Here is a 24,081-nt window from a genome sequence, read left to right as displayed (position 1 = left end):
GTCTTGTGTGGAGCCAGATACTTTATTCATCACTTGGGCGATTTGAAACTGCCATCTCCCTCCTTCCCTCCCTCCCCAGCCCTTGATTCCAAAGTGACATAAGAAGCGGTGATGCGTCTGAACTGTTTCACCTCTCACATGCCGTATGATTGCCCACAGTGGCCAAATACAAAAGATCAAGCCCTCTACGGAAGAAAACTGAGGTCCCATGGTTTGCTGGGTCACAAATCACTTCTTCACCAGGTGGCTGACTGCAGTCATTGTGAGGCAGAGCCCTCCTGTGTCCTGTGCAAGTGTTTTAAGTCATCCCATTTTCTTTCTTTTTTTTTTTTAATTTTTAAATTTTTTTAAATTATTTTTTATTTTTTTATTTTTTTATTATACTTTAAGTTCTAGGGTACATGTGCATAATGTGCAGGTTTGTTACATATGTATACTTGTGCCATGTTGGTGTGCTGCACCCATCAACTCGTCAGCACCCATCAATTCATCATTTATATCAAGTATAAATCCCAATGCAATCCCTCCCCCCTCCCAAGTCATCCCATTTTCAACCCTCAGGAACGCTCTCAGCCAGTACTATGTTGTCCTTGCCATCCAGTATTGATAGCCAGCCCTGTTCCCACCTGCCAGCCTGGCACACACAACCATAGGATCTCCCTCTGATCACGGCTCACCAGGCCTTTTCTTAAACGGCTCTTCTAGTGACATAGCCTTAAACGATGGGGTCCCCAAACGTACAGAGCTCCTCGATGGCAAGGTTGTATTTGGCGCCCTTCCCATCCTTATAGGTGCTGGTCACGATCCTCAGCCAGCCTCTCTCGCCCTGTGAGAAGTGGGATCGCGCGTCAGCCCATCTGCAGCCGTCCCCAGCTCCCTCTGCTGCTCTCAGCACCCTGCCCCCTGCTTTCTGCCTCCATCCCTCAGGCCAACCTTGGGGGATCCAGACAACCCACTCAGCTGCCCCTCAGCTTTCTCATGACCCCTGTTCTGAAATACCTTTTGTGAAATATTTCACTTGGTTAACGTTTAACATGAGGGCCCTCTATGCCAAAAGTGAATTCATGTAACAAAACATGTCGACTCTAGACCGGCGACGACTCCACCTACTGCTACCCCCATTAGTAGTCACCTAGTAAAAAATATATTTCATCACCTGCACGTGAACTGCCTTTCCTCCATTTCGTAACAATGAATTTCTGTGTCTTAAATTATTAATGGCTAACACTAGGCCTGGCAGTTGATTTATCTCTCCTGGACTTTTGGCCCAACTTGAGTATTTTTGAAAAACCTACACAGTATTTTAGGGGAGCCCAGAAACCATGATAGGAAAAAGAATGAGCTGGTTGTAAAGGAAGAAGGTGGCAGAGCTCCTCTCCAGCAGTGCTCACAAGGACTTCCCCAGGGCACCAGGCACCATCTGGAGACAGTTTTGGTCACACTGGGATTGCGGGGAGTCACCTAGTGGGTGGAGGGGCCAGGGATGCTGCTAAACACCCAAAGTGCACAGGATGGCGGCAGCCGTGCACGACAGAGAAGGGTCTGGCCCCAAAAGCCACTGGCGAGATGGCTGAGACAGCTGGAGCAAGGAACCGTCCGTCAAGGCCCCAGTTTTTAGCTAAAAGTCAACAGAACCATTCAAGCGAGAGGAGTACCAGGACGCTTTTTTCTAGGAATGACCTTAAGAAAATGCAAACCTCTTACCCATGGTTCACCCCATGAATTCCGGACAATCCAGTACTCAGTCCCATCGCTGATGCCCCACCCAGCCACGGAAATGACATGGTTTATGTAGGTGACATCCTGGTATTCAGCATAGATACCTCCAGTGTAGTTAGTCAGTCTTTCTGTTGCCATTATTCCACAGCTGAGAGCAAGCAGTTAAGGAATTACCACTTTAAATTGAGAGAATTTACCATCATTAGAAATAATCTGATATGGCCAGGCACAGTGGCTCACACCTGTAATCCCAGCAATTTGGGAGGCCGAGGCAGGTGGATTGCTTGAGTCCAGGAGTTCAAGACCAGCCTGGGCAAGATGGCAAAACCCCCACCTCTACAAAAAATACAAAAATTAGCTAGGTGTGGTGGTGTGCGCCAGTAGTCCCAGCTATTCGGTGGAGGGGGCTGAGGCAGGAGGATCGCTTGAGCCCAGACGGTCAAGGCTACAGTGAGCCAAGATCACACCACTGCACTCCAGCCTGGGTGACAGAGTGAGACTTTGTTTAAAAAAATAATAATAATAAAAATAAAAAATAAAAATAAATTCTGATATGACGAAAAAGTTATGTAAACCCAACTCAGATAATCTATATCCAATGGTTCTGGATAAACTTCTGTTATTCACATAGTCTTCCCTGCTGAAACTGCCCCCAACACACTGCCCTCAGTACAGCTTGGGGGAGCGCCTCACCCGCATTCCACACAGCCGTCCACAGGGCAGACTTGCTATCAGCTCAGCTTTACCTCTGAGAAAACTGAAGCTCTCAGAGGGGAAATGATGTGGCTGTCTCGAGCCTACTGAATACAACCGGCCAGAAGGAAAGTGGGAAGGACGGAGACACGTGCACCTGCATGAGCCCACGCTGGCGCTGTCACCCGCGGATCTCTCCTCACCCGCAAACCTCTCCTCACCCGCAGACCTCTCCTCACCCGCAGACCTCTCCTCACCTGATGGGACCATTTGCATAGATTTCTGCCATCATCTTCTCCCTCCCAGAGAGGGAGCCGTAGTCTCCCACTCTCCAGAGGGTGTAGTTCCGGATGGCGTGGCAGTCTTTGAATTCATTGCATGTCCCACATTGGTTAAACTTGTCACACTCTGGGGGAGAGCAAGAAAAGTCAGCATGAGGCCGTCTCCTCATTAACCCACTGACAAAGAAGCCCGCCAAGCGCACTCTCCACTCTCCTCATGCAGCCTACCACTCAGCAGCTAAGAACAGAAATCATCTTGCCATTGGATGCTGCTTTAATGACGCTCTTCTTTCAGCTGCCAGGGAGTTATGAAAAGCCCTTCCCCAGGCCTTGGCAGAGAACGAAAGAGACACATTAATTAGCACATAGTAGGCACCCAGGAGTTCGCTTTTTTCTGTCTAATGGCTGGAGAAGAAGGACCTTTCCACAATACTTTCTGGCTGAAAATGGAGCATAATCAAATGATTAGCACTTAATAAAATGTCTCTATTGCTGGCTGGTGAATAAATAGGCCAATACGTTGAGTAACAATAGAAAAGCATTTTCTTCTGTGCCCATGCTGAGGATACCGAAAAAAAAAAAAATTCTGGTTATTTCGACTTAAGAGGTTATCAAGAATTAGGCTTAAAACAATAAAATAAAATAAAGAGGGCCAGGCACCTGCAATCCCAGTACTTTGGGAGGCCGAGGTGGGTGGATCACCTGAGGTCAGGAGTTCGAGGCCAGCCTGGCCAACATGGTGAAACCCTGTCTCTTCTAAAAGTACAAAAATTAGCCGGCCGTGGTGGTGGTGCATGACTGTCATCCCAGCTACTCGGGAGGCTGAGGCAGGAGAATTGCTTGAACCCAGGAGGTGGAGGTTGCAGTGAGCCTGGATTGCGCCACTACACTCCAGCCTGGGTGACAAGAGCAAGACTCTGTCTCTAAAAAAAAAAAAAAAAAAAGGAAAGGAAGAGGACGGGGTGGTGGCTCACACCTGTAATCCCAGCACTTTGGGTGGCCAAGGCAGGAGGATGGCTTGAGGCCAGGAGTCTGAGACCAGCCTGGACAACAGAGCGAGACCCCATCTCTACAGAAAAAAAATTTTTTTAATTAATTAAAAAAAAAGAAGAAAATAAAAAGTACAGCTCTTGGTTTTGCAAGCTCAGAGTCGCTGTGTTCCCACTTTTCACTCTATCCACACAGTGGCCGTTGGCCTGCCATTCGCTGCTTTGGTGTGACCTGTCATAGTTACCCATCTGTCCAATCCTTCCCCCAGGAACATGAGCACCTTGAGGCTCAGACACTGGTTCAATTTGTTCCTTGCACACCAAGGGCCCAGTGCCCAGTACTACAGGAAAATGGTGGATTTGTGGCCACATTTTGCTAACACTACAAAGACAAGACTGTTTATCGCAATCAGTTTTTTTTTTTCTTTTTTGAGACTGAGTCTCACTCTGTCACCCAGGCTGAAGTTCAGTGGTATGATCCTGGCTTACTACAACCTCCACCTCCTGGGTTCAAGTGATTGAATAATCCCAGTAGCTGGGATTACAGGCACACACCACCACGCTCGGCTAATTTTTGTATTTTTAGTAGGGACAGGGTTTCACCATGTTGGCCAGGCTGGCCTCGAACTCCTGGTCTCAAGTGATCCGCCCACCTCAGCCTCCCAAAGCGCTGGGATTACAGGTGTGAGCCACTGCGGTCACCAGTCACACAATCAGGTTTCTGATGAGCTCCATCTGCTCCTGTCAGGCTGGGTGGGGTGGAGGGGCCTGGCCTCGGCTGGGCGAGAGCAGTTGGGGGATGGAGTGGGGTGGGCGTGGCCCTGGAGACCACCCAATACCCGCTTCCTGCTTCCAGAGCTGTCTGACCGCCCTTCCCTCTGTGCCTTCATCTTTTCCCCTTCTCTAAAGACTCAGTCAGTCCAGGAGAATTCTTTCTGGCTGAACAATAAGGCCTGAGAGGCAAGGCAAGGGAGCCCTGTTGGCAGAGGGTGGTGCCCAGGGGACCTTGTGCCACTTCAGAGTGCACAGGGCGCTGGGGCCAGCCTATATAGCCTGGGGCGGGGGGAAACAGCAAAGCAAGCAGCAGCTGTTGGGCTTTCCCAGCTCTCTGCTCTGACTGTGAGGGAGATCTGAGTCAGGTGGCTTAAAACTACCAATTATGGCCGGGCACAGTGGCTCATGCCTGTAATCCCAGCACTTTGGGAGGCTGAGGTGGGCGGATCACCTGAGGTCGGGAGTTTGAGACCAGCCTGACCAACATGGAGAAACCCCGTCTCTACTAAAAAATGCAAAATTAGCCAGGTGTGGTGGCACATGCCTGTAATCCCAGGTACTCGGGAGGCTGAGGCAGGAGAATCACTCAAACCTGGGAGATGCAGGTTGCAGTGAGCAGAGATCGTGCCATTACACTCCAGCCTGGGCAACAAGAGCGAAACTCCATCTCAAAAACAAACAAACAAAACCTACCAATTACGGGATTAGGGTCTGGACTTTCCTTTCCTTCTGTTTCCAATGGGAGCAGCCTGAAAGGAATGCCAGCTACAGGGATTCCAAGCTAGCTTGGGTCTGCTCATCCACACAGCACCCCCTTGGCCGCAGACACACCTGAATGTGGGGGACCTGGGCCCTGGGTCACCAGAACAGGAACCAAGCCAATAGCTGCTTCCAGCTTGGGGCAGCACCTCCCCACCTGCCCTTCACCAAAGCTCCTGGAAAATGAACTCTCCTTCCACAAGGCCCCCTACACCTCTCCCCTACAAAGGCCCAAAAAGCCACCAACATGCCAGCATGTCAGAACCCAAACAACACATCCAGGCCCAGCCAAAGGGGCGCAGGAGCAAGACACTTCCACAAGGCTGGAGACATGGGGACAGGAATTTTTTTTTGAGACGTAGTCGTGCTCTGTCACCCAGGCTAGAGTGCAGTAGCATGATCTTGGCTCACTGCAACCTCTGCCTCCCGGGTCAAGTGATGCTCCTGCCTCAGCTGCCCGAGTAGCTGGGATTACAGGCGTGCACCACCACACCCGGCTAATTTTTGTGTTTTTAGTAGGGACAGGATTTCACCGTGTTGGCCAGGCTGGTCTTGAACTTCTGACCTCAAGTGATCTGCCTGTCTTGGCTTCCCAAAGTGCTGAGATTACAGGCGTGAGCCACCGCGCATGGCCAAGGATGCTCTTCAGCCCACTCCTGCACCAGGCTTTTTCGCTGACCTTCTCAGCAGGGACTACGGGGTCCAGTTTTCTGGTCCCCAGCCCAAGCAGGTGCACAGTAGCAGAGGGGCTTCTGCAGGGAGAGGCTGGAGCAGGTGCTGTGAACACTGCCCCTCACGGTCAAGCACCCCTGAGGGTTGCAACCTCTGCCCTCCCGCAGCTCCCCAGCCACCAGCCAATGTGAGGAGCATGGGATTGGGCTGGGCCCTCAGCCACGAGTATCCGTGGAAGATGGCGTAGAGGGCGGGAGGGTGGAGTGGGGGCGTGGGCAGCAGCCTACCCTGGTCCTTGGCCTGGTAGTTGTTGCAGGTCTCATCGGGGATGCCGTGCCGGTGGGCGTAGTCCCACACAGGCAGGTCATTGCCCCCTTCACAGGAGCCAGCGTTACCACAGTCGATGACGTGCTGCACGGACAGGAGGGTGGAGGGCCACGCTCCCTTCCTCTTGATGTTGATCCGATCTGCAACAGTCAGCACCTGCCAGTCAGCACTCACCCGCCCTCCACCCACTTCCCCAAATGGGCCTGACTGCCTGGGGTGGGATGCAGGCTCTGCCCAGCCTGGCCTGCCTTGGGCTCTGCCCAGCTTCCTGTGTCTCCCTCTCCCTGCTGACCTCTTCATAGAGGTCTCTGCTCAGACTTCACTCTGCAGAGAGGCCTTCCCTGGCCTTCTTTGGGCACTGTCCTGTCTGCCACACCTCCTACTACAAATGCCATGACAGCAGGGCCAGGGCCAGGCAGTCACCAGCCTCTGGCCCTGCAGACACCAGAGAAGTGCCTGCTGAATGTAGGGCTGAATGGACAGAGACTCTGCCACCCGTGCCAAGTGGGCCACGCCCCAAAGCCAGCCAGGAGAAACCATCCCTGCCCTCGTGGACAGGGGGCCAAAGTGTCAGCTCTGTAAACGAGTATAGCCCAGGGAGCTGCATGAGCCCCAGTGAGGGGCCAGATGCAGTACCAAGGGCTGGGGAAGGCCAGCAGGGACCCAGCTCCGAAGGCACAGGGGGATGCAGAGGGCTCCCAGTGGCTGGCTGACCATGCCCTCACTGCCCAGGTACCTGGGATCTAAATCCCAAGGTGCAGCCAAGGACAGGTGAGGTTGGTCACCAAGGGACCTGCTTCCCTTCTCATGCACAAATGTAATAAAACAGATCCTACAAGGAAACCCAGGCCCTCATTCAAGGTCATCTCACTCTCTGCCCTCCCAGGACAATGACTTCACAGCCACACACCCCTGCACCTGCCTCAGGCCTCATCTTCTGACCCTACCTCCAAGTCAGAACCCTTCTGGCAGCCTCACCTGTCCCTCCCCCAGGGCACAGTGAGCAGCGGGTTCCTCTGCCCATTGGCAGCCCCCTCTGGGCCTGCACACCTCCTCCATCTCCTGTCACCTTCCAGACTTTCCCACACTGCCCCACAGTCTGCTCTTCCACCGGCCTCCTCCCGGTCGCCCAGCCAGGGGCCTTCTGAACTGGCCCTGCTCTGGTGACTTTGCTTCACACATCACTGAGAAGTCCCAAAGCAGACCTCCATCCTGCCGCCACCCAGCCTGCCCACGCTCTGCACCCCAAACGCTCTTCCTGGAGCAGCCAGTGCCTGGTTTGTCCCCTCCCACCCGACCGAGCCACTCTAGGTTCCATCCTGTTTCCTCCCAAGGACTTGGCTCCCTCCAGCTCTTCTCCTCCCCTCCCCCTTGTCAGCCACGCCCCCTCTAAGCGGATCTGCACACCTCAGACTTGCCTTTCTCACAACACCACGTGAGCCCCCGGCGCCCCCCCCCCCAACTCACTGTCATGGTTTTCTGCTTTCCTCAATGGTTTGAGACAGTGCCCCGACCTCTATTGCCCCGCTCCTCTTCAGCCCTTTCTCTCTTGCTAATGGCGACTTCTCCGTCATCCGAGCCAACCACTCTCCGGCAACAGTCAGCACAGTGGTCGCTCCATCCTTCTGGAAGTACCTCCTGCCTGGGCTTCTGGGGTTCCACTTGGCAGTGCAGGGTATCCCATGGCCTGCCTGGAGCCCTTCCCTTCTCTGCCCAACCCAACCTGGCAACAGCAGTCCTGGCCCAGAGGCAGAGCTCGGATGGATGAGCAGTTTCGGTTCTGGCCTCTCTGTCTACGCCTGCCTGAAGCATCTGGACCCGGCCTAACCAGCTCACTGAGGTGTGCACAAGCTTTTCCCATGGCCAGACTCAATCCTTCATCCCACCGGCCCCATCCGGCAATGGGCTTATTACTCACACCCAACTGTGGGCTAACACAAGTGTCCTGAATACGTTTAACGCAGACCAGGCCAAGCTAGGGTGTGCAGGAAGTTGGGTGTGTCAAACGCATTTTCCACTTACGGCGTTTTCAACTTATGATGGGGTTGTCAGGACATGACCCCACTGTTAAGTCAAGGAGCATCTGTAACCGTGCAAAGCATACAGTGCCATGAAGAAAAATAAAACGAGGAGATAATTCAGGAAGTGGGGTGTCATATGCATAGGGTGGCTGAGGAAGACCCCGCTGAGGTGACATCCATAGGAGGGAGGCAGGGAGCCACAGGACCTCAGGGAGAGAGGAGGTGCCTGGCGGGAGAAGCTACCACCCCGATAGGGCAGGGGAGTGAGAGGGGTCCTGGGAGGGAGCCTGATGGTAAAGGCTCTTGAAGACCAGAGGGTTCTGTCTTTTATCTGAGTGCAATCCTGAGAGGGTTTCAAGCCAAAGAACATGATCTGATGGGTTTTCACAGGCTCACTGTGGCCATAGGGGCTGAGGCCAGGAGACCAGTGAGGGCAGTCGGCAGCGGGGCGGTGTGGCTTACACCTGGAGGAGGCGGTGGGCGGTGCATGATTTCTGTATCTGCTTCAAAGGTAGAACCGACAAGACTTGTGGGTGGATTATATGAGGGACAGAAACCAGAGGAGTCGTGTACCAGTCCAGGCTTTTGCCTGCATAGCCGGAAGGACAGCCAGGGAGGACTGGGGAAGAAATGGGCTCTCGGGTCACAGCGGTGGAAGGAGCCATCCAGACCTCAAGGTCTGAGGCTGGAGGCGTCAGGTGCCTGGGCCAGCGGGCAAGTGGGCAGGCAGATGAAAAAGTGAGTTCAGGTGAAGAGTTGATCCTAGGGTAGCTGACACTCAGAACTCTGAGGAGACAGTTGGGGAGAGGGGAAGGATGGGCCAGGGAGGTGCAGGCAGGGAGTGTGGTGCAGGAGAGGGAAGCATCTTGGGGAGACGTGATCAGGAGAATGCTTCATAGTGGGCCCCAGGTAGCTGTGGCAAGAACAGTGCTGGTGGAGTGGCAGAGGTGGGACTGAGGCTGGAGTGGGTTCAAGGGTAGAGAAGAGGAAGTGGAGGAACTCCAGATACTTCCCCAGGGAGCCAGCAATTGGGGTGGGGCGGGACCGGGGGCTTTGTGTTCCTTTGTTCCAGGTGGGAGAGCTTCCCTGAGTGGGAAGGGACGGGCTTAGTGAGGGGCCAAGCCATTTGATCCTGGGGGAGAGGAGGGAAGACAAATGGAGGACCTGCCGCCTTGGCTGGCAGATGGCCAGGGCCCCGTGGAAGTCCCCTTCTGGTGGCTTCTATTCCTCAGTGAAAGAGGACGCAAGGGCCTGGGTCTGGGTGCACTGAGAAGGAGATTTCAGGAGAAAGTGGGGTGAAGCAGTCATCCACCCAGAGAGAGAGTCCCCTGGGGAAATGCGGCAGGGCTGACCCCTGGCCAGGGTCCCGCACCCATCTGAAAGCCATCTCCTTCCTACCCGTAGTCCTTCGCAGATGCACATCTTGTCACCTGACTCCCTCTCAAAGAGTTCAAGGCTTCCCACAGCACCTGGTGACCTTTCTATCCTCCCCTCACCCTCACCCCACCCTCAAAGCCTCTTTAACTTCCTCAGCAGGTGCCAGGCCTGGGCACTTCCCCTGGACTCTGCCCAGTCCTCTGCCTCTAGCCCCACCCACACCCTGCAGCCCACCCAAGGTCTCCCAGACCTTCCAGCTCCATCCACATCAAAGGGGACTTTGAGCGGTCAGAAGTGTGTTCCAGCCCCCGGGGGAGGTGCCACAGATGCCACAGCTTCAGTTCGCTGGCTCCGGGGTCCAGACCCTACCCCCAGAGCGAGAACCCCTCATTCACAAGACAGAGCCCATCAGACATCCTGGCACAAAGCCCAGGCTTCCGGGCTCAAATCTCAGCCGTCACTCACACTACGCTCAAGCCTCCCAATCTCTCTGCAAAAAGTCTGTTTCCTCATCTGCAAATGGAAAGCAATCATGGCATTGAGGAGGCGTCAGTGAGATGGAGCACACACAAGCGCGTGTCCCCCAGCCTTGGCCCACAGCGGCAGCCACACTGGAGTCGATCCTTTTCACATGGGTGTACAGCAGGCCTGGCCCATGAGGACCAAGGCCAGGGAGGAGGCAGCAGCACTACAGCGCTCATGGCCCAAACTCCCAGCCCACGCAAGTCCCGTCTCCTGGGGAAATCCAGGCTCCTGGACCCTGTGCTGTGACTGGAGAGGGGATAGCAGAGTCCCTCCCAAATGCTGTGGGGTGGGCCTGGGGCTGGTTTGCAGCTGTCTCTTCTTCTGCCTTCTCTCCCAAAGCAGGGTGCAGCAGCCTCGTTGATAGGGTGGGCCTCAGCTTCCCCTTCCTCTTTGCTGAGAGCCTTCCTACCCCACTGCAGCCAAAAGCCTAAGATAGAAACCCACCAGGCTGGGGGTAGTGACCAGGTTAGGCCATAGGCTGTAGCCAACAAGCCTCACTCAATATTCCAAGCCCAGGACAGGCTTTCATCTGTGCTGAGAAGTAGTTTACTTCTGTGTCCTCAAATACAGCCGGGGGACTCTGATTTTGCATTTCTGTTTCTATCCCAATGGCTGAGGTCACAAGCTTTGGGGGAAGAGAGGGCACCTGGCAGCCACTTGTCACTGGGCTTCAGTCCTAGTCCTGCCTATCGCCCAAAGGCCCCAGAATGACCCAGCTTGGGTCATCTCAGCAGAGGGCAAAGGCCTGCACCCCTCGGCCTTAGCACCCCAGCCCAGGCTGACCTGGCCTTGAATCACAGGCCCCTGGAATCGCGGGCTGAGCTGCCTGGGCTGATAAAAAGGCAGCCGGGATGGGCTTTCCTGGCCCACAGTCAAAGGGCGGCCACTCACCCGCCATAGCGCTGGTGCTGGCGTGAGCCCAGCAGGAGCCGCAGTATTGGGGGATGTGCTGGTTCCGGGTGATGCTGGCATAGTTGACACCATTCACGTTGCGCCAGTCCCAGCTCTTGGGCAGATCCGCTGGGGACAGGTACTCATGAGGCCGGGGGTATGTGCTGAGAAGAGACCATTCCTACCCAGATCAGTTCTGGGGCCCTGGGGGGTCATGAGCCCAGGAAGCCCTGGCTAGGGTCCTCTCGCCCTTCCCAACACCTGAGGGCATGGAAGTGAGGCCACAGTCACCAGAGGTGAGCCAGGTGTGGGCCCACCTCACACTAGGAGGCTCCAGCGCTCTCAGAATGTGAAGGAGGCAGGGCACCCCCGAAAGGAGGGAACTGGGGTGCTCCCACAGCCATGCCATGCCATGAGGGTTACCCCCAGAGGCCGAGGAGGTGGGGCTGGCCTGACTTTCTGGCCAGGTGGGGCTTGTCCAACCCCACAAACATCAGGGCTCACCCTGGATGTGGAAGAGAAGGAGCGACCCCCAAAATGAAGCGGCTGGATCTGACCTTCCAAGGCCTGGTGGCGAGGCCCTCAGGAGGCAGAGCGCGCACCTGGCCCGGGAGATGGGCCTCCCGTCCCCCCAGGGCTGCCTCCCTGCCGGCGCCCACCTGCGCCCCAGCGGAGCCAACCGGTCCCCCCGCAGAGGCCGGTAGCAGGTCTGTCCCGGGCGGAAGTAGAGGCCGCCCTGCGCCGCGCCTGTCAGCAGCACGAGCAGCAGCAGCGGTCGCCACCCCCGGCCCGCGCCTCGCCATGGTCCCGCGCCGGCTCCTGGATCCTGCTCCAGATCCCGCTCCGAGTCCCAGATCCCTCGCCGGCTCCCGCTCTGGATCGCGTCCCGACCTCGGCCTCGGCCCCGCACCCGGCCGACCCCGCACTTTGGGCCCCTGCCCCGCCCGGCCCTTAAGGCTGCGGCGGCCGGGCCGGGACACTCCCCCGGGGCGGGGCTGTCCCATCGCGGCTCCTGCCCCGCCCGGTGACCCCTGCCCGCCCCGCCCGGCGCCGCGCCCCGCTCCCTCCCTGACTCCGGGGTGCCTGAATTCACGGGCCAGACGCGAGGTCACCGGGCAGACCCCAGGCCGGACCCCGCCGCCGGCCGCCGCGGGCTAGTGACCGCCCTGAGCGCGGGACTGTCCAACTGGACCTCTTTGCCGGGGTTCCTGGCTTCGGGGTGGGGGGCCGCAGGCTCATGGGCCCCCTTGACCCTGCGTTCCTGGGGCCCTCAGCCCTGGAGAGAGGCCCCAGCCTCACATGTGGGCTCAGGCCTCCCCTAGGAAGGGACCCAGGGATGCGGCCACCGCCCCCACAGAAGGGTGCCAGCGCCTGGCTTTCTAAACCCCTTTTCCCAAAGGCCCAGGCCCTTTCGGAGGGACGGTTCCCTTTGCAGAGAAAGAAGGAGGGATCTTTCTAGAAGATGCCCCAAAGGAAAATTCCACTTGGCGCATGCATCAGGAGTTCTACAGTGTGACTTGCAAAGATGTCTGAAAAGGTTTTCTGCTAACAAAACTCTTCTTAGGCAAATGAGGAACCAAAAGCAGAAGTGGCCCCCCAGGACGTGGTTTTGTAACTAGAGGAGGGCTTCTCGCTCCCTGCGGCCCCTCTGAGTGCTTGTCACGGCCTTCGGGCCTACACCATGGCCTCCTTCTCTGGTAAGAACAGGGCCCAGCATTCTGGGCTTGGGCCTGACAGGCCCTTGCTGGGGGCCCTTGGCACAGGGCCCTCAGATGAGCTTGCCCAACCCTCTTCATACTCAGTGGCACTCACCACATTCCGAGGGTGCCACGTGGGCAAGGGGAAGTCACAGCAGCTGACTCCTGACTTCCAGCAGCTTCCATGACCATTCCCGGAAGCCCTGAGGTGGCCATGAAATCCCCGTATGACTGAGCGGAGAGCAAGGCTGGAGAGCGGCTTCGTCAGCCCAGAAGTTTCGGTCCTTGTTCCCCAAAAAGTGGTCACTGAGGCAAAGTGTGGACCCGGGGCTCTATCTACTGATGTGTCTCTTGTTTGTTTGGCAAGTTGCTCATGGAAACCATTAGTGTCCATCAGTCATCAGAAGGCGGGGTGGGGTGGCCATCCTGAGAGAAGCGCCCCAAAGTTGAGCTGGCGGTGGGGGTGGAAGCCAGGCCTCCCAGCCTCTGGGCATAAAAGGAGTGGAAAGAGAATTGCCAATAGGGGGCTTTCTTCCGCTCATGTCAACTCTCTGGCCTCCCTGACTACAGGAGCTGGGTCCTTGTGAGGAAGAAATCCAGACACAGCTGCCCCTGCTGGGTCATCAGGTGGCGTCTACCAAAGCGGCCGGTTTTTGGCCTCTTCTAAAGAAAAAGCTAAGAACTCACAAAATTTTGTGGTAAGAGACATTGTGCCCCCACCCTCCAAGGACCCATAGACTGTTATGATCCAGGTGCTATGAAGTCCAACAGCACATTCTACAGCCTGAGAAACAAGCCTGGAGACGGGAGGGCCCCTTGTGCTTGGCCTCTGGTGCCTGAGCTGTGATGTCCTGGACCCTCATCCCTGAATCTGGGTGAAAAGGCACCCAAGGTGTAAGCTTCTCTTTCCTGTAGCATGGGGAGAGCTGGGGTGCTCTGAAGATGCTCCGAGACTCTCCAAGCAGGTCCAGTGCAAGTAGAAGGTATCAAGGCAGGCAGGTCCAGCAAGGCAGGCACACGGACCCCTGCAGTCACATGGGGCCCCAAGTCCTGAAGTGTAATGCAGAGCTGAACAAGGGCCTCTCCAGGTTCACTGTGCCCTGGGTCCCACAAATTATGCAGCTGGGTCTGATGACAGCAGCCGCACCTGCTGCATCACAAGTCCTGTACATCACCCGCTTTCAGCCCAGAGCCTCTGGCAAATCAAACTCACAAACAAGGGTTAGGAGGAGGGATGAGACGGTCAGGGAGGGAATAAACAGTCACAGTGCTGCTCCCGAATATGCTGGCACAAGGCTTAGTTTATCTGGGGAGTTCCGAAGAGGAGACTCTCCGGATTTACCCTATTGAAAGTTGGTTAAAGGGAAGGATATTTTTAGGCTGGTAACAAAAAGGACATCCAAAGTTGACAAGTTGTGGCCCCTGGGTTTCCCTAACATAGAAGCAATTCAAGATCAGAATCTGATGGAAGAACAGGGCAGGAAGAGAGGGAGGGAGTCCATCCATTTGAAATCATCACCTCACCTTCCCTTCCCTTCCCTTCCCTTCCCTTTTTCTTTTTCTTTTTCTCTTTTTCTTTTTCTTTTTGTTACAGTCTCGCTTTGTTGCCTGGGTGAGTGCAATGGAGCAATCTCGGCTCACTGCCACCTCCGCCTCCTGGGTTCACGTGATTCTCCTGCCTCAGCCTCCTGAGTAGCTGGGATTACAGGCGCTCACCACCACACCTGGCTTTTTGTATTTTTAGTACAGACGGGGTTTCACTATGTTGACCAGATTGGTCTTGAGCTCCTGACCTCGAGATCCTCCCGCCTCCACCTCCCAAAGTGCTGGGATTACAGGTGTGAGCCACCGCGCCTGGCCTAAAATCATTTTCAACCCAAGAAGGAAGGAAGGGGCCTGATCAGACTTACCTCTTCAGCGCCTTCTGATGGGTCCAACACAGCAAACCAAGCAGAGACAAGGCTCCTCATCTCTGAACCTGGCCCTGGTCGAGTGGATGAATGTATGGCTGCCACACTGCTCCGAGAAGCTGGCGGGCTGTGTCATTTTGCGGGTTACTAAAATTGTGCAGCAGAGGATCCTAAATAGGTTTTTTGTTTTTGTTTTTTTTTTTTGGTTTTGGGGTTTTTGTTTGTTGTTTTTGTTTTTCCCTTAACTTGATGCAAGATCTTAAACATGTTCCTTGTGGGGGCGGGGCTGGCAATGGCCACAAACCCACCCAAACTCAAATTCCAGTGCTGCTGTTAGTGAAGGATGTTTAGCCGGAGGAGTTCTCTGAAGGGCACACAGATAAAGCTGGGAGGTGTCTGGGACTGGAAAAAATAGGAGGAGCACATTGGGAACCTGATAGACAGGCCACCCCAGCCGTTTCTTGCTGGGGACTGCCTGCTGGGGGTTGAGTTTAGCCCCAGAGCTGTGTCTCTCTCTCTTCAAAGCAGACTCACCTGCAGAGCAGTCTGGGGACTCTTGGAAACCGGAAAGGTGTGTTTCCTCCTGAGCTGGCTGCAGGTGCCTGCAAGGTGGTTTTGTGGATACTGACTCATCTCCTCCGGGCCGGGATCTGAGGAGGCTTGGGGCAGGGCACTTGGACCTTCCTACCTCTGAGGCCTTACTTGCCTAAGCATTGCTTCTAGCAGCCCTTTATAAGCAGTTGTGTGCCAGCACCTTCCAGCTTGGGGGCAGAATTGAGTAGGTATTTAGAGCGAGGCGTCTCCCCTGAAACCACTTTGCCTGGAAAGCTGGCACCTGCCCTGGGTTTTCCTCCCTGGAGGTAACGGAGTCATTCCTGCTCCCAGTGGTGCTTGAGGGCAGAGGGCTGAGCCAATGACATTCTAGAGGACTCTGCAGCCCCATTTGATCCTTTGCACAACGCTGTGGGTGGGGGTGGGGGTGGGGAGGCAGATGCTATTACTCCATTCTACTGGTGAAAAGACTGAGCCTCTGGAGATGTCAGGAAACCTGTGCTCAGCATGAGGCTCCTGGGTGGCAGGTTCGAATCCAGTCCCTTTTTTTTTTTTTAACCCCATGAATTCTCCTGGAAAACACATGATCCAAGGCCACAGACACAAAAGCCTATTTATTTCTAAAAATAAGGCTGATTTTTCTCATTATGATAAAGATCAGCACTCAGTTAGGCCAGGGCTGGCCCACCTTCCCAACTTGGCGGAGGAGAACACAGATGAGTTTTAACTGACTGTGGAATGGCCTCGAAATCCTTTTTCTCCTTCTCCCTTTGTGCCATATTGTCTGGCTCCCACCCCGACAAGCTACAGACATTTCCTATTATTCCACATTCCTGAGTTTAGCCACATCCTGGATACCAGCATTTGTTTGGGTGGATGCCGACAATGCTCGCTAGGCTAGGCTGGTTTTGCAGGGCACAACGGTTCCCTCACCAGCTACAGGAGTTCCTCTTGATCCACTTGGTCAACGGGTCAGAGGCACTCGCTCACAGCCAGATATCTCTGCAGTGAGGGTCTTCAGATAGTGTGGGTCAGGTTTGCAATCCACCATGCCACTGTCCCCAGGCACCACCATGCATCACATCCTGGCCTGGTTGTGTTATGGGAAAGGGGATCCCAAGCCAGACCCCAAGAGAGGGTTCTTGGACCTCATGCAAGAAGGAATTCGGGGAAAGTCCATAAAGTGAAAGCAAGTTTATTAAGAAAGCAAAGGAATAAAGGAATGGCTGCTCCGCAGGCAGAGCAGCAGCATGGGAAGCTCAGCTATTTATACTTACTGTTACTTCTGGATTATACACTAAACAAGGGGTGGATTATTCATGAGTTTTCCGGAAAGGGGTGGGCAATTCCAGGAACTGAGGGTTCCTCCCCTTTTTAGACCATACAGGGTAACTTCCTGACGCTGCCATGGCATCTGTAAACTGTCATGGTGCTGGTAGGAGTTTCTCTTAGCATGCTAATGCATTATAATTAGCATATAATGAGCACTGAGGACTAACCAGAGGCCACTTTCATCGCCATCTTGGATTTGGTGGGTTTTGGCTGGCTTCTTTATCACATCCTTTTATCAGCAAGGTCTTTTTTTTTTTGTCTTGTTGTTTTGTTTTTTTGAGACAGAGTTTCGCTCTTGTTACCCAGGCTGGAGGGCAATGGCACAATCTTGGCTCACTGCAACTTCTGCCTCCTGGGGTCAAGTGATTCTGCTGCCTTAGCCTCCTGAGTAGCTGGGATTGATTACAGGCGCCTGCCACCATGCGTGGCTAATTTTTTGGCTTTTTTTTTAGTAGAGATGGGGTTTCACTATGTTGGCCAGGCTGGTCTCGAACTCCTGACCTCAGGTGTTCCACCCACCTCACCCTCCCAAAGTGCTGGGATTACAGGCCTGAGCCACGGCACCCGGCCTTTCGGCAAGGTCCTGGTGACTTGTACCTTGTGCCGACCTCCTATCTCATCCTGTGACGTAGAATGCCTAACCTCCAGGGAATGCAGTCCAGTAGGTCTCAGTCTTATTTTACCCAGTCTGTATTCAAGATGGAGTCGCTGTGGTTCAAACGCCTCTGACAGTTGCACAGTGACTGGTGGTGCACACTTGCTTAGGTGTGGATGTGGCTTCTTGGGCTGACATGATGAGGGCAGCCTCATCAGCATCACCTTTGGGGCACGCCCTGTGCAGCACAGCATGTAACAGACACAGCCCACCCATGAACTCACCAGGAAGTCTTTCAAAGGGGCACTCAATGACTATTTACCCGATTGAATTTGTTTGCCCTCTAAAGTTAGGCTGTCAGCAAATATTTGTTGAGCACCTAGTATGTGCAGGCTTCTGTTTTCTTCCCCGGGGATTCGGCAGTGAACAAAGTCCCTGTCTGCAAGGACTTATGTGTTCTGCATAAGGGAACATGTGGAAAAGTAAAATGCTCAGGAGGTAGGAAGTGCTTGGAAACAGTTAAAATGGGGAACGGGAGAGACTGGGGGCGGTCTCTGGAGAAGTCTGGTCTGGGACCATTCTTTTAGGTATCCAGCGAGTTGGGATTGAATAATGAGACAGCCATGGAAGGTGCTGGAAGGAGAGCACCTGCAGAGGCCTGAGAATGTGAGTGCATTGGGTAAGTGTGTGATGCACTGGGGAAAGCCCGCGGGGAGGCCATGGACAGGTGGGCTCAGCCTCCAAGCTGCAGGGACCATGCGGGCGCTCAGGCCAGCTTCACACGGCCAGCCCACCTCTCCCCTTCCCTCCCGCTTCTGCCATCTGACAGAGGCTCTGCTGGCTTCCTTCATCCCCCACCTAATTTCCCTGCCTAGCGGGTTTCCCATCCCTGTCTCATGGGGCGTGTGCATTTTGGAAGATGTGAAGGCACATATCAACCTTCCTTTTGTAAGAGGTTTGGGTTTTCTCCCAGTTGCCACTGGCTTTCCAGGAGGGCAGTGGCTGAGAGCTGATTTCTGTTTGTAAGATCCCTCTGGTGGCTGTGGGAAGGATGCTGTGAGTGGAGACAGTTGTGGGACAGGAAGGCCCCTGGAGGGGAGAGCCACAGGTGATGGATGAGGAATGCTGCTGGGGAGAAGGGGAGAGTAGATGCATCAGGACATCCACCTGGGAGCAGGGCTTGCAGGAAGCAGTTACAGAGTGAGGAGCAGGGGACGTGAGCACCCCGGGCTCCTGGAGCCTGCCTCTTGACCCCTTGAATTGGACCCCTGGATGTAGGTGTCTGAAGACCTGCAATCCATTTCTGGTTCTGCCACATTATCCTGAGACTTGAACATGTCAATTCCTCTCTGAGCCTTAGTTTCTTCTTCTACAATGTGGTGAGAACCATCACTCGGCTCGAAGGTGGTGGCGTCCTGCAGGCTAAACGAGGGCGCACGTGGGAGACGGCCACGGCAGAGAAACTGGTCAAGACCGGCAGAGTGGGAGGCTGGTGCTGCTTTCACCCTCTAAGTCCCTGGAGGGCAGGGCCCATATTTTCTACTTTTCTGAGGTCCCTCAAAACTCATACATCAGAGATTTCTTGGACAAACATTGGGCTTGAAGAAGTATATATTTTTGTTCGATTTTAGCTCCAGGTGCTGACCCATTTTATGCTTATCTCTGTTCATGCCACAGAACATCGTCTATCACTAGCTGCAACTTCGGGAGACGGGAAAGATGTAACTGAGAAGGTTCGTGTGTCCATCTCTTTGATCTCTGCAGCAGTTCAGGGGAAGTGATGGTGGTGTGTGTGTGTGTGTGCGCGCCTGTGTGTGTTTGCAGTTCAGGGGAAGTGATGGTGGGGTGTGTGTGTGCACACGTGTATGTTTTCTCTTGTAAATCAGAGCTGCCGCAGCCTGTATGCTGTTCACCAGTGCACCCAGAGAGACAGCAAGGTGTATCCACCCTCTGGGCTTGGAGACTGGACAGGTGTGAGGAGCAGCCAGGGTCTGCCTGGTACAGGAACCATAAGCATCTCAGCTGTGGGGGAAGGTTAACACTCCTGGCTCAGTGAACACCAGCAATGTCCTCCTAGTCCCTCTCCTCTTGTAGTTAGTTATTCATCCTCCTAGAATTTTCTTTTCCAGTAAGAGAACACACACCGAGGCAGGGTACAAGAAAGTGGAGCTCAGCTCCTCTGGCGGCCTGCCCACACCCGCTGAGTCACTCATAATGGCCCCTCAGATGTCATTTTCTTGCTAAGACATTTGGAATAATTTCTGGTTCTAAATCACACACAAACAGTATAATTCAACAATCTTCTCTGAGTTATTCAAGGAACTTCAATGCACTCAGAAGTGGAAGATCGGGGCGGATAAAATCAATGAATTCTCTGAGTGCTCTGTTTTTCTCTGAATTCTATTTCATTTGCCAAATGGAGGTGGGGGCAGCTCCATCTGACCCCTGGGGGATAAGTCCTGGGGGAAGTCTGGAAGCAGCCGATTCAGGGTTTCTGGGTGACACTGGTTTTTCTTATCTTCCTGGTTCTATTCCTGTAATAGACCCAAGTGTCATGCAGGAAAAGGCTTGCTGCCATGGAGCCTTCTGTGGACTGCTGTGACAGGCCACTGGAAGAGAGGGTTTCAAGCTCAGGGCTGGGCTGGTCCCGGTTGGGAATCTCAAGTGTTGTGGGCCATGGGCGTCCTCGCCACATTTGCTGGGAGGAAGCGCCTGCCCTCCGCTCTGGGGCAATGCTTGCTGATCTCACCTAAATGCAGTCACCGCTAACCTGCCTTGGTCACAGCCCTTTGTAGGGGGGCAGAAAACAACTTTGTCACTCATCACAGTGGCCACTGTTAGTCACTTGCTGCAGTTCAGGACTGGGGGCGGTCACCTTCACCTGGCAAAACAGACCTTGGGGTCATGCTGGCCTCTCCAGGGGCACTGTTCGCCTATGTCCTGCACAGGGCCGGCTTCTACCAGTCCGAGGGCAAGGCAGACTGTATTCCCCACCTCATTGCTGGCACTAAGTTGGCACTCAGAGGAGAGCTGTTTCCTCTGGGGAGCAGGTACCTTCAGAAACAAGGACAAGAGAGTTGAGACGGGATGCACGGCTTTCCAGACCTGCCGCCTTTCCTGCCACTCTGTTCTGCCCAGGCATTTTCCATTGAGACAGGCCCCGATGCCCATGGCCATGTCAGGTCTGCCGCATGCTAGGTGCTCCGTCTGTAGGTGTGGAATGCAGGGGCCTGTCTGCACCGAGAGCCGCATCTCCCCCTCCCACCCTGTGAAGCCCACTTGAAAACCACCACCAGCAGCTACATGTTAGGGGTCAGCCCTGGCAGGCCCATTCCTCACACCGACTTGTGACGCGGGAACTTTAATTTCATTTTTCACGTGAAAAAATTCAGGTTTAGGGCGAAGATGAGCCCCTGGGTGGTGGAGCTGCCACTCCGCCCCTTAGCCCTTCACAGCCCAGCATCCAAAGCTCAGCGCTCGCCTGGCCTGGATAAACATGGCCGGCGATACAGGAATCAAAGCAAACAGGGCTTCTCTCTCTTTCCTCCTTTTTGCCAACTGCCCCATTAACAGAAAAACCTTTTAAGCGCCCACCTGGAAACCTGGCTTTTTCCCCTCCCTAAGCAAACTGAGATGGCCAAGAGGAATGTGCTGCAGTGCGGAGGGTAGGGCGGAGGACCCCAGCACCCTGGATCCTGCTCACATGGCAAAGAATGAACACAGGCAGGTCAGAAATGCCCCTTGGGCCCAGTCCCGTGGTCCCTGCAGCGAGGCGGTTTGTGGCCAACAGGGGCTCCTTTCAGGAGCTGGGCCACAGAAGGCCACGGCTGCCCACCGGTCACACCTTCCCATAATAGCTCACTGCGGTTATTCCATCTAGTCTGTCCCCAAACATCCAGGTTTCTTGGAGCAGTTTATACCTTCAGCCTAGACCACCTCTTACAGCATGGAGGAAAAAGGTGACCCCACCTAGAGAAGGACACGCTCGTGAATAAACACATCACTGGCTTTAAGAACACAGCCCACTCTGAGCATCCCTGCTCAAACTTGCCCAGCTGTCGATGTGCCCTTAACAAACATTTACTGAGGCCCTGCCAGTGGATCAGGCACTTTGGGGACTCAAAGATGAAATGAGACGGACAGCTCCCAGGCTGGCGGGAGATAAGGCATGTGTATAAGTAATTAGCAAACAGGGCTGTGTGTGGCACTGCAGGTTCAAGTGCTCTGGTCCCCAGGAGGGGAGGTGTCTCTGGCGAAGGAACCGCCTGCGGGAAGATCATGGAGCTGTCTTTGATCTTTGGAGGAGTCTGATAGGCAGGGGCCCCTGGGTGGGGAGGGAGGCTGGGGAGAGCTCGCGGGGACAGAGAGAAGGGGGAAAAGAGGTCGAGGCATGCCGGGAGAGAGGCTGGAAGTGAGGGAAGATGGGCTAACATTTATGGAAACAGAATGGTCTGTTCTTAATTTTAAAATAGTCTGTGTTAATTTCTGAAAAATACTGCTGAGGACCTATGAATATCCTCCTCTTGAATTTGCACATTCTTCTCTTTACCTTTGGGCAGGGAGGAGGGCTGACTGGACCGGAAGCATCTGTGAGTCATGTGACATTCAGGTTTGAGCACAAAAAAGTTCCAAACTTAAGAGAAACATTGCAAGGGTTCTAATCTTGTGCTAACTTTGAAGATTCAGCAATTGTTACCACTTTGCCCCTTTACTTAACTGCTGTCTCTCTGTTTATCACATTATTGTGGTCGTGGAACTGGTTCAGAGTAAGCTGCCAGCATCACAATGACCTTGAAGTACAGTGCTTCATAATATGGGATCTCCTGGAAACAAGGACTTCCACTTAGAACCACCATGCCATGATCAAAGTCAAGAAATGGAACACTGATACAATACTATTTTCCAGTATACACAGTTCTTATTTGAATTTTGACAATTATCCTCACACCATCCTCTATAGGAGCTCTCTTCCCCGGTCCTGGATCCAGCCCAGGATCACGGGGTGCACTGTCAGTACTCAAGGGCAGCCTGGGATCTACACACTAGACAGAGGTGAGAAGCAGTCCCAGTCCGGGCACTCTTAGGACAGAGTGCTCTCTTCTTCCCCACCTCTAGGTTTCTCTTCTGGTTTATAGCTCAGGCCCTTTGGCTGTGTGTTTGAGCTCCTTTGCAAGTAAGCAGAAGCGATTTCCCCCAGACACTCCATCGCTAGCAACTTTCCTGATTGTGTTCCTGACCTCACATCCTGGGCCCCACCAGGCCTGTAGAGGGAACACAAGGTTTAGGAGTCAAACCTGGGCTTGGGGTACAGGAAGCACAGGCTCCTCATGGATCAGGCTGGGCTCCAATGCTCCAACCAAGGTCACGGGTCTGGCGAGAGGCAGGGGAGGGAAGGACCTCCAGGCTTCTGGCTCTGAGTTCAGCAGTCTTGCCTTGAGTCCCTGTCCTGAGAGATGGTGTCCTTGAGCTGCTCCAGAGCTAGCAGTGCTCTCTTCCTAAGTAAGCCAGAGTTCCAAGAGTGCAGGATCTGGCCGCATCTACCTCCTTCATTCCCTTGTCCGCAGCACCCAAGGTGAGCCCAGCGTATGACAGGTCCCCTTCCATAGCCATTCAAGGAATGGGGGCAACCTCAGGGTGCCCGGCAGACGCTAAAGAGGCCTCAAGAGGCAGGTGCTCACTGGGTGGTGGTTGTCCACATCCTCAGGGCTTCAGGAGACCTTGCCCTGTACCTGCCCACCTGCACCTTGAGAGTTCAACAGGCACAAGGCAGTGCCTACCAGCTCTCCCCTTCTGAGTCAGTCTCTCACGCCTTCTCGGGGAGTCCATTCCCCATCTTCTTTGGAAGTGTCCACCTTCTCTCCCCCAGGTGGTGGGGAACTGCCATCCTCCTGCGCAAGGATATGGAGCTGGTGTTTGGCCTGGATGCTCTTGCCTGGTTGGAGGTAATAAAGCCTAGGGCTGGCTTTCGACGTTGATAGAAGCTTGGTGGCAGGGGATGTACTGAGGACCAGGAGACAGAACAGCTGCTTTCAAGCTGCTGAGTACCCAGCCTGCTGCCACTTAAGTACTGCGTGTGAGGGAATGCAATTTTTTTTTTTTTTTTTTGACAGAGTGTTGCTCTGTTGCGCAGCCTGGAGTGCAGTGGCGTGATCGTGGCTCACTACAACCTCTGCCTCTCAGGTTCAAGCAATTCTCCTGCTGCAGTCTCCTGAGTAGTTGGGACTACATGTGTGTGCCACCACACCTGGCTAATATTTCTATTTTTAGTAGAGATGGGGTTTTGCCATGTTGGCCAGACTGGTCTTGAACTCCTGACTTCCGGTGATCTGCCCATCTTGGCCTCCCAAAGTGCTGGGATTACAGGAGTGAGCCACCACGCCCAACTCTAAGGGAATGCAATTGGGAGTCCATTTTGCTCTTGGAGAATTCAGGGTCTGGTAAAGGGACCCTATGGCAAATAGTAAGACCCCAGACACCATGACGGGAGAGACGGAACGACAGAGCGGGAGCTGGGAAGGCGCAGCCCAGCCCTGGCATGGACAGGGCAGGGGTCCAAGAGGCCTGCAGGACACTGCAGAGTAACTTGCAGACAGGGCGAGAAAGGGCATGTGGGGGAGGGGTGGGCAGACAGTGCCTGATGCAGGCAATTCTGGGACCTGTGAGGCCTAGCTGTGAAGTCTCCCGCTGCGTCGGGGCACGGGGCTTCTGGGGACCAAAGTCTTGAAAAGGGCCCGGGAAGTTGGACAGGGAAAGCCCTTGGAGGTGGTCTGGTTACCGGGGTGAGCTAGGAGCCAGAGTCATCACACCACAGGCATCAGGGCCAGCATGGGCACCTAGAAGCCTGCAAACAGTGCCAGCCTCCAGGCACTGAGGCGGCCTTTAATCTTGCACTCACTCTCTAGGAAATGATGAGGCAGTATTCTGTGTCGAGAGAGGAAAAACACCACCTTCCAAAAGCATGACAGGC

At 54.4% G+C, this 24,081-nt stretch overlaps 1 protein-coding gene across 1 annotated transcript; it reads right to left on the bottom strand.

Annotated features, from left to right (window-relative positions):
* Position 1: 1 nt before the first annotated feature.
* On the bottom strand, positions 2-12,009 carry CTSZ (cathepsin Z). The gene is given in 7 exon segments (XM_010365155.2): positions 2-826; positions 1,705-1,867; positions 2,670-2,820; positions 6,175-6,354; positions 11,029-11,192; positions 11,688-11,812; positions 11,814-12,009. Coding segments are annotated over 7 exon segments (912 nt in total). The 5' UTR covers positions 11,832-12,009; the 3' UTR covers positions 2-715.
* Positions 12,010-24,081: the final 12,072 nt, after the last annotated feature.

This window comes from Rhinopithecus roxellana, chromosome 13 (genome assembly GCF_007565055.1).
Source record: "Rhinopithecus roxellana isolate Shanxi Qingling chromosome 13, ASM756505v1, whole genome shotgun sequence".
Classification (NCBI taxonomy): domain Eukaryota; kingdom Metazoa; phylum Chordata; class Mammalia; order Primates; family Cercopithecidae; genus Rhinopithecus; species Rhinopithecus roxellana.
The sequence above is the reverse complement of the archived record's forward strand: the minus strand, read 5'-3'. Positions and strand labels throughout refer to the sequence as shown.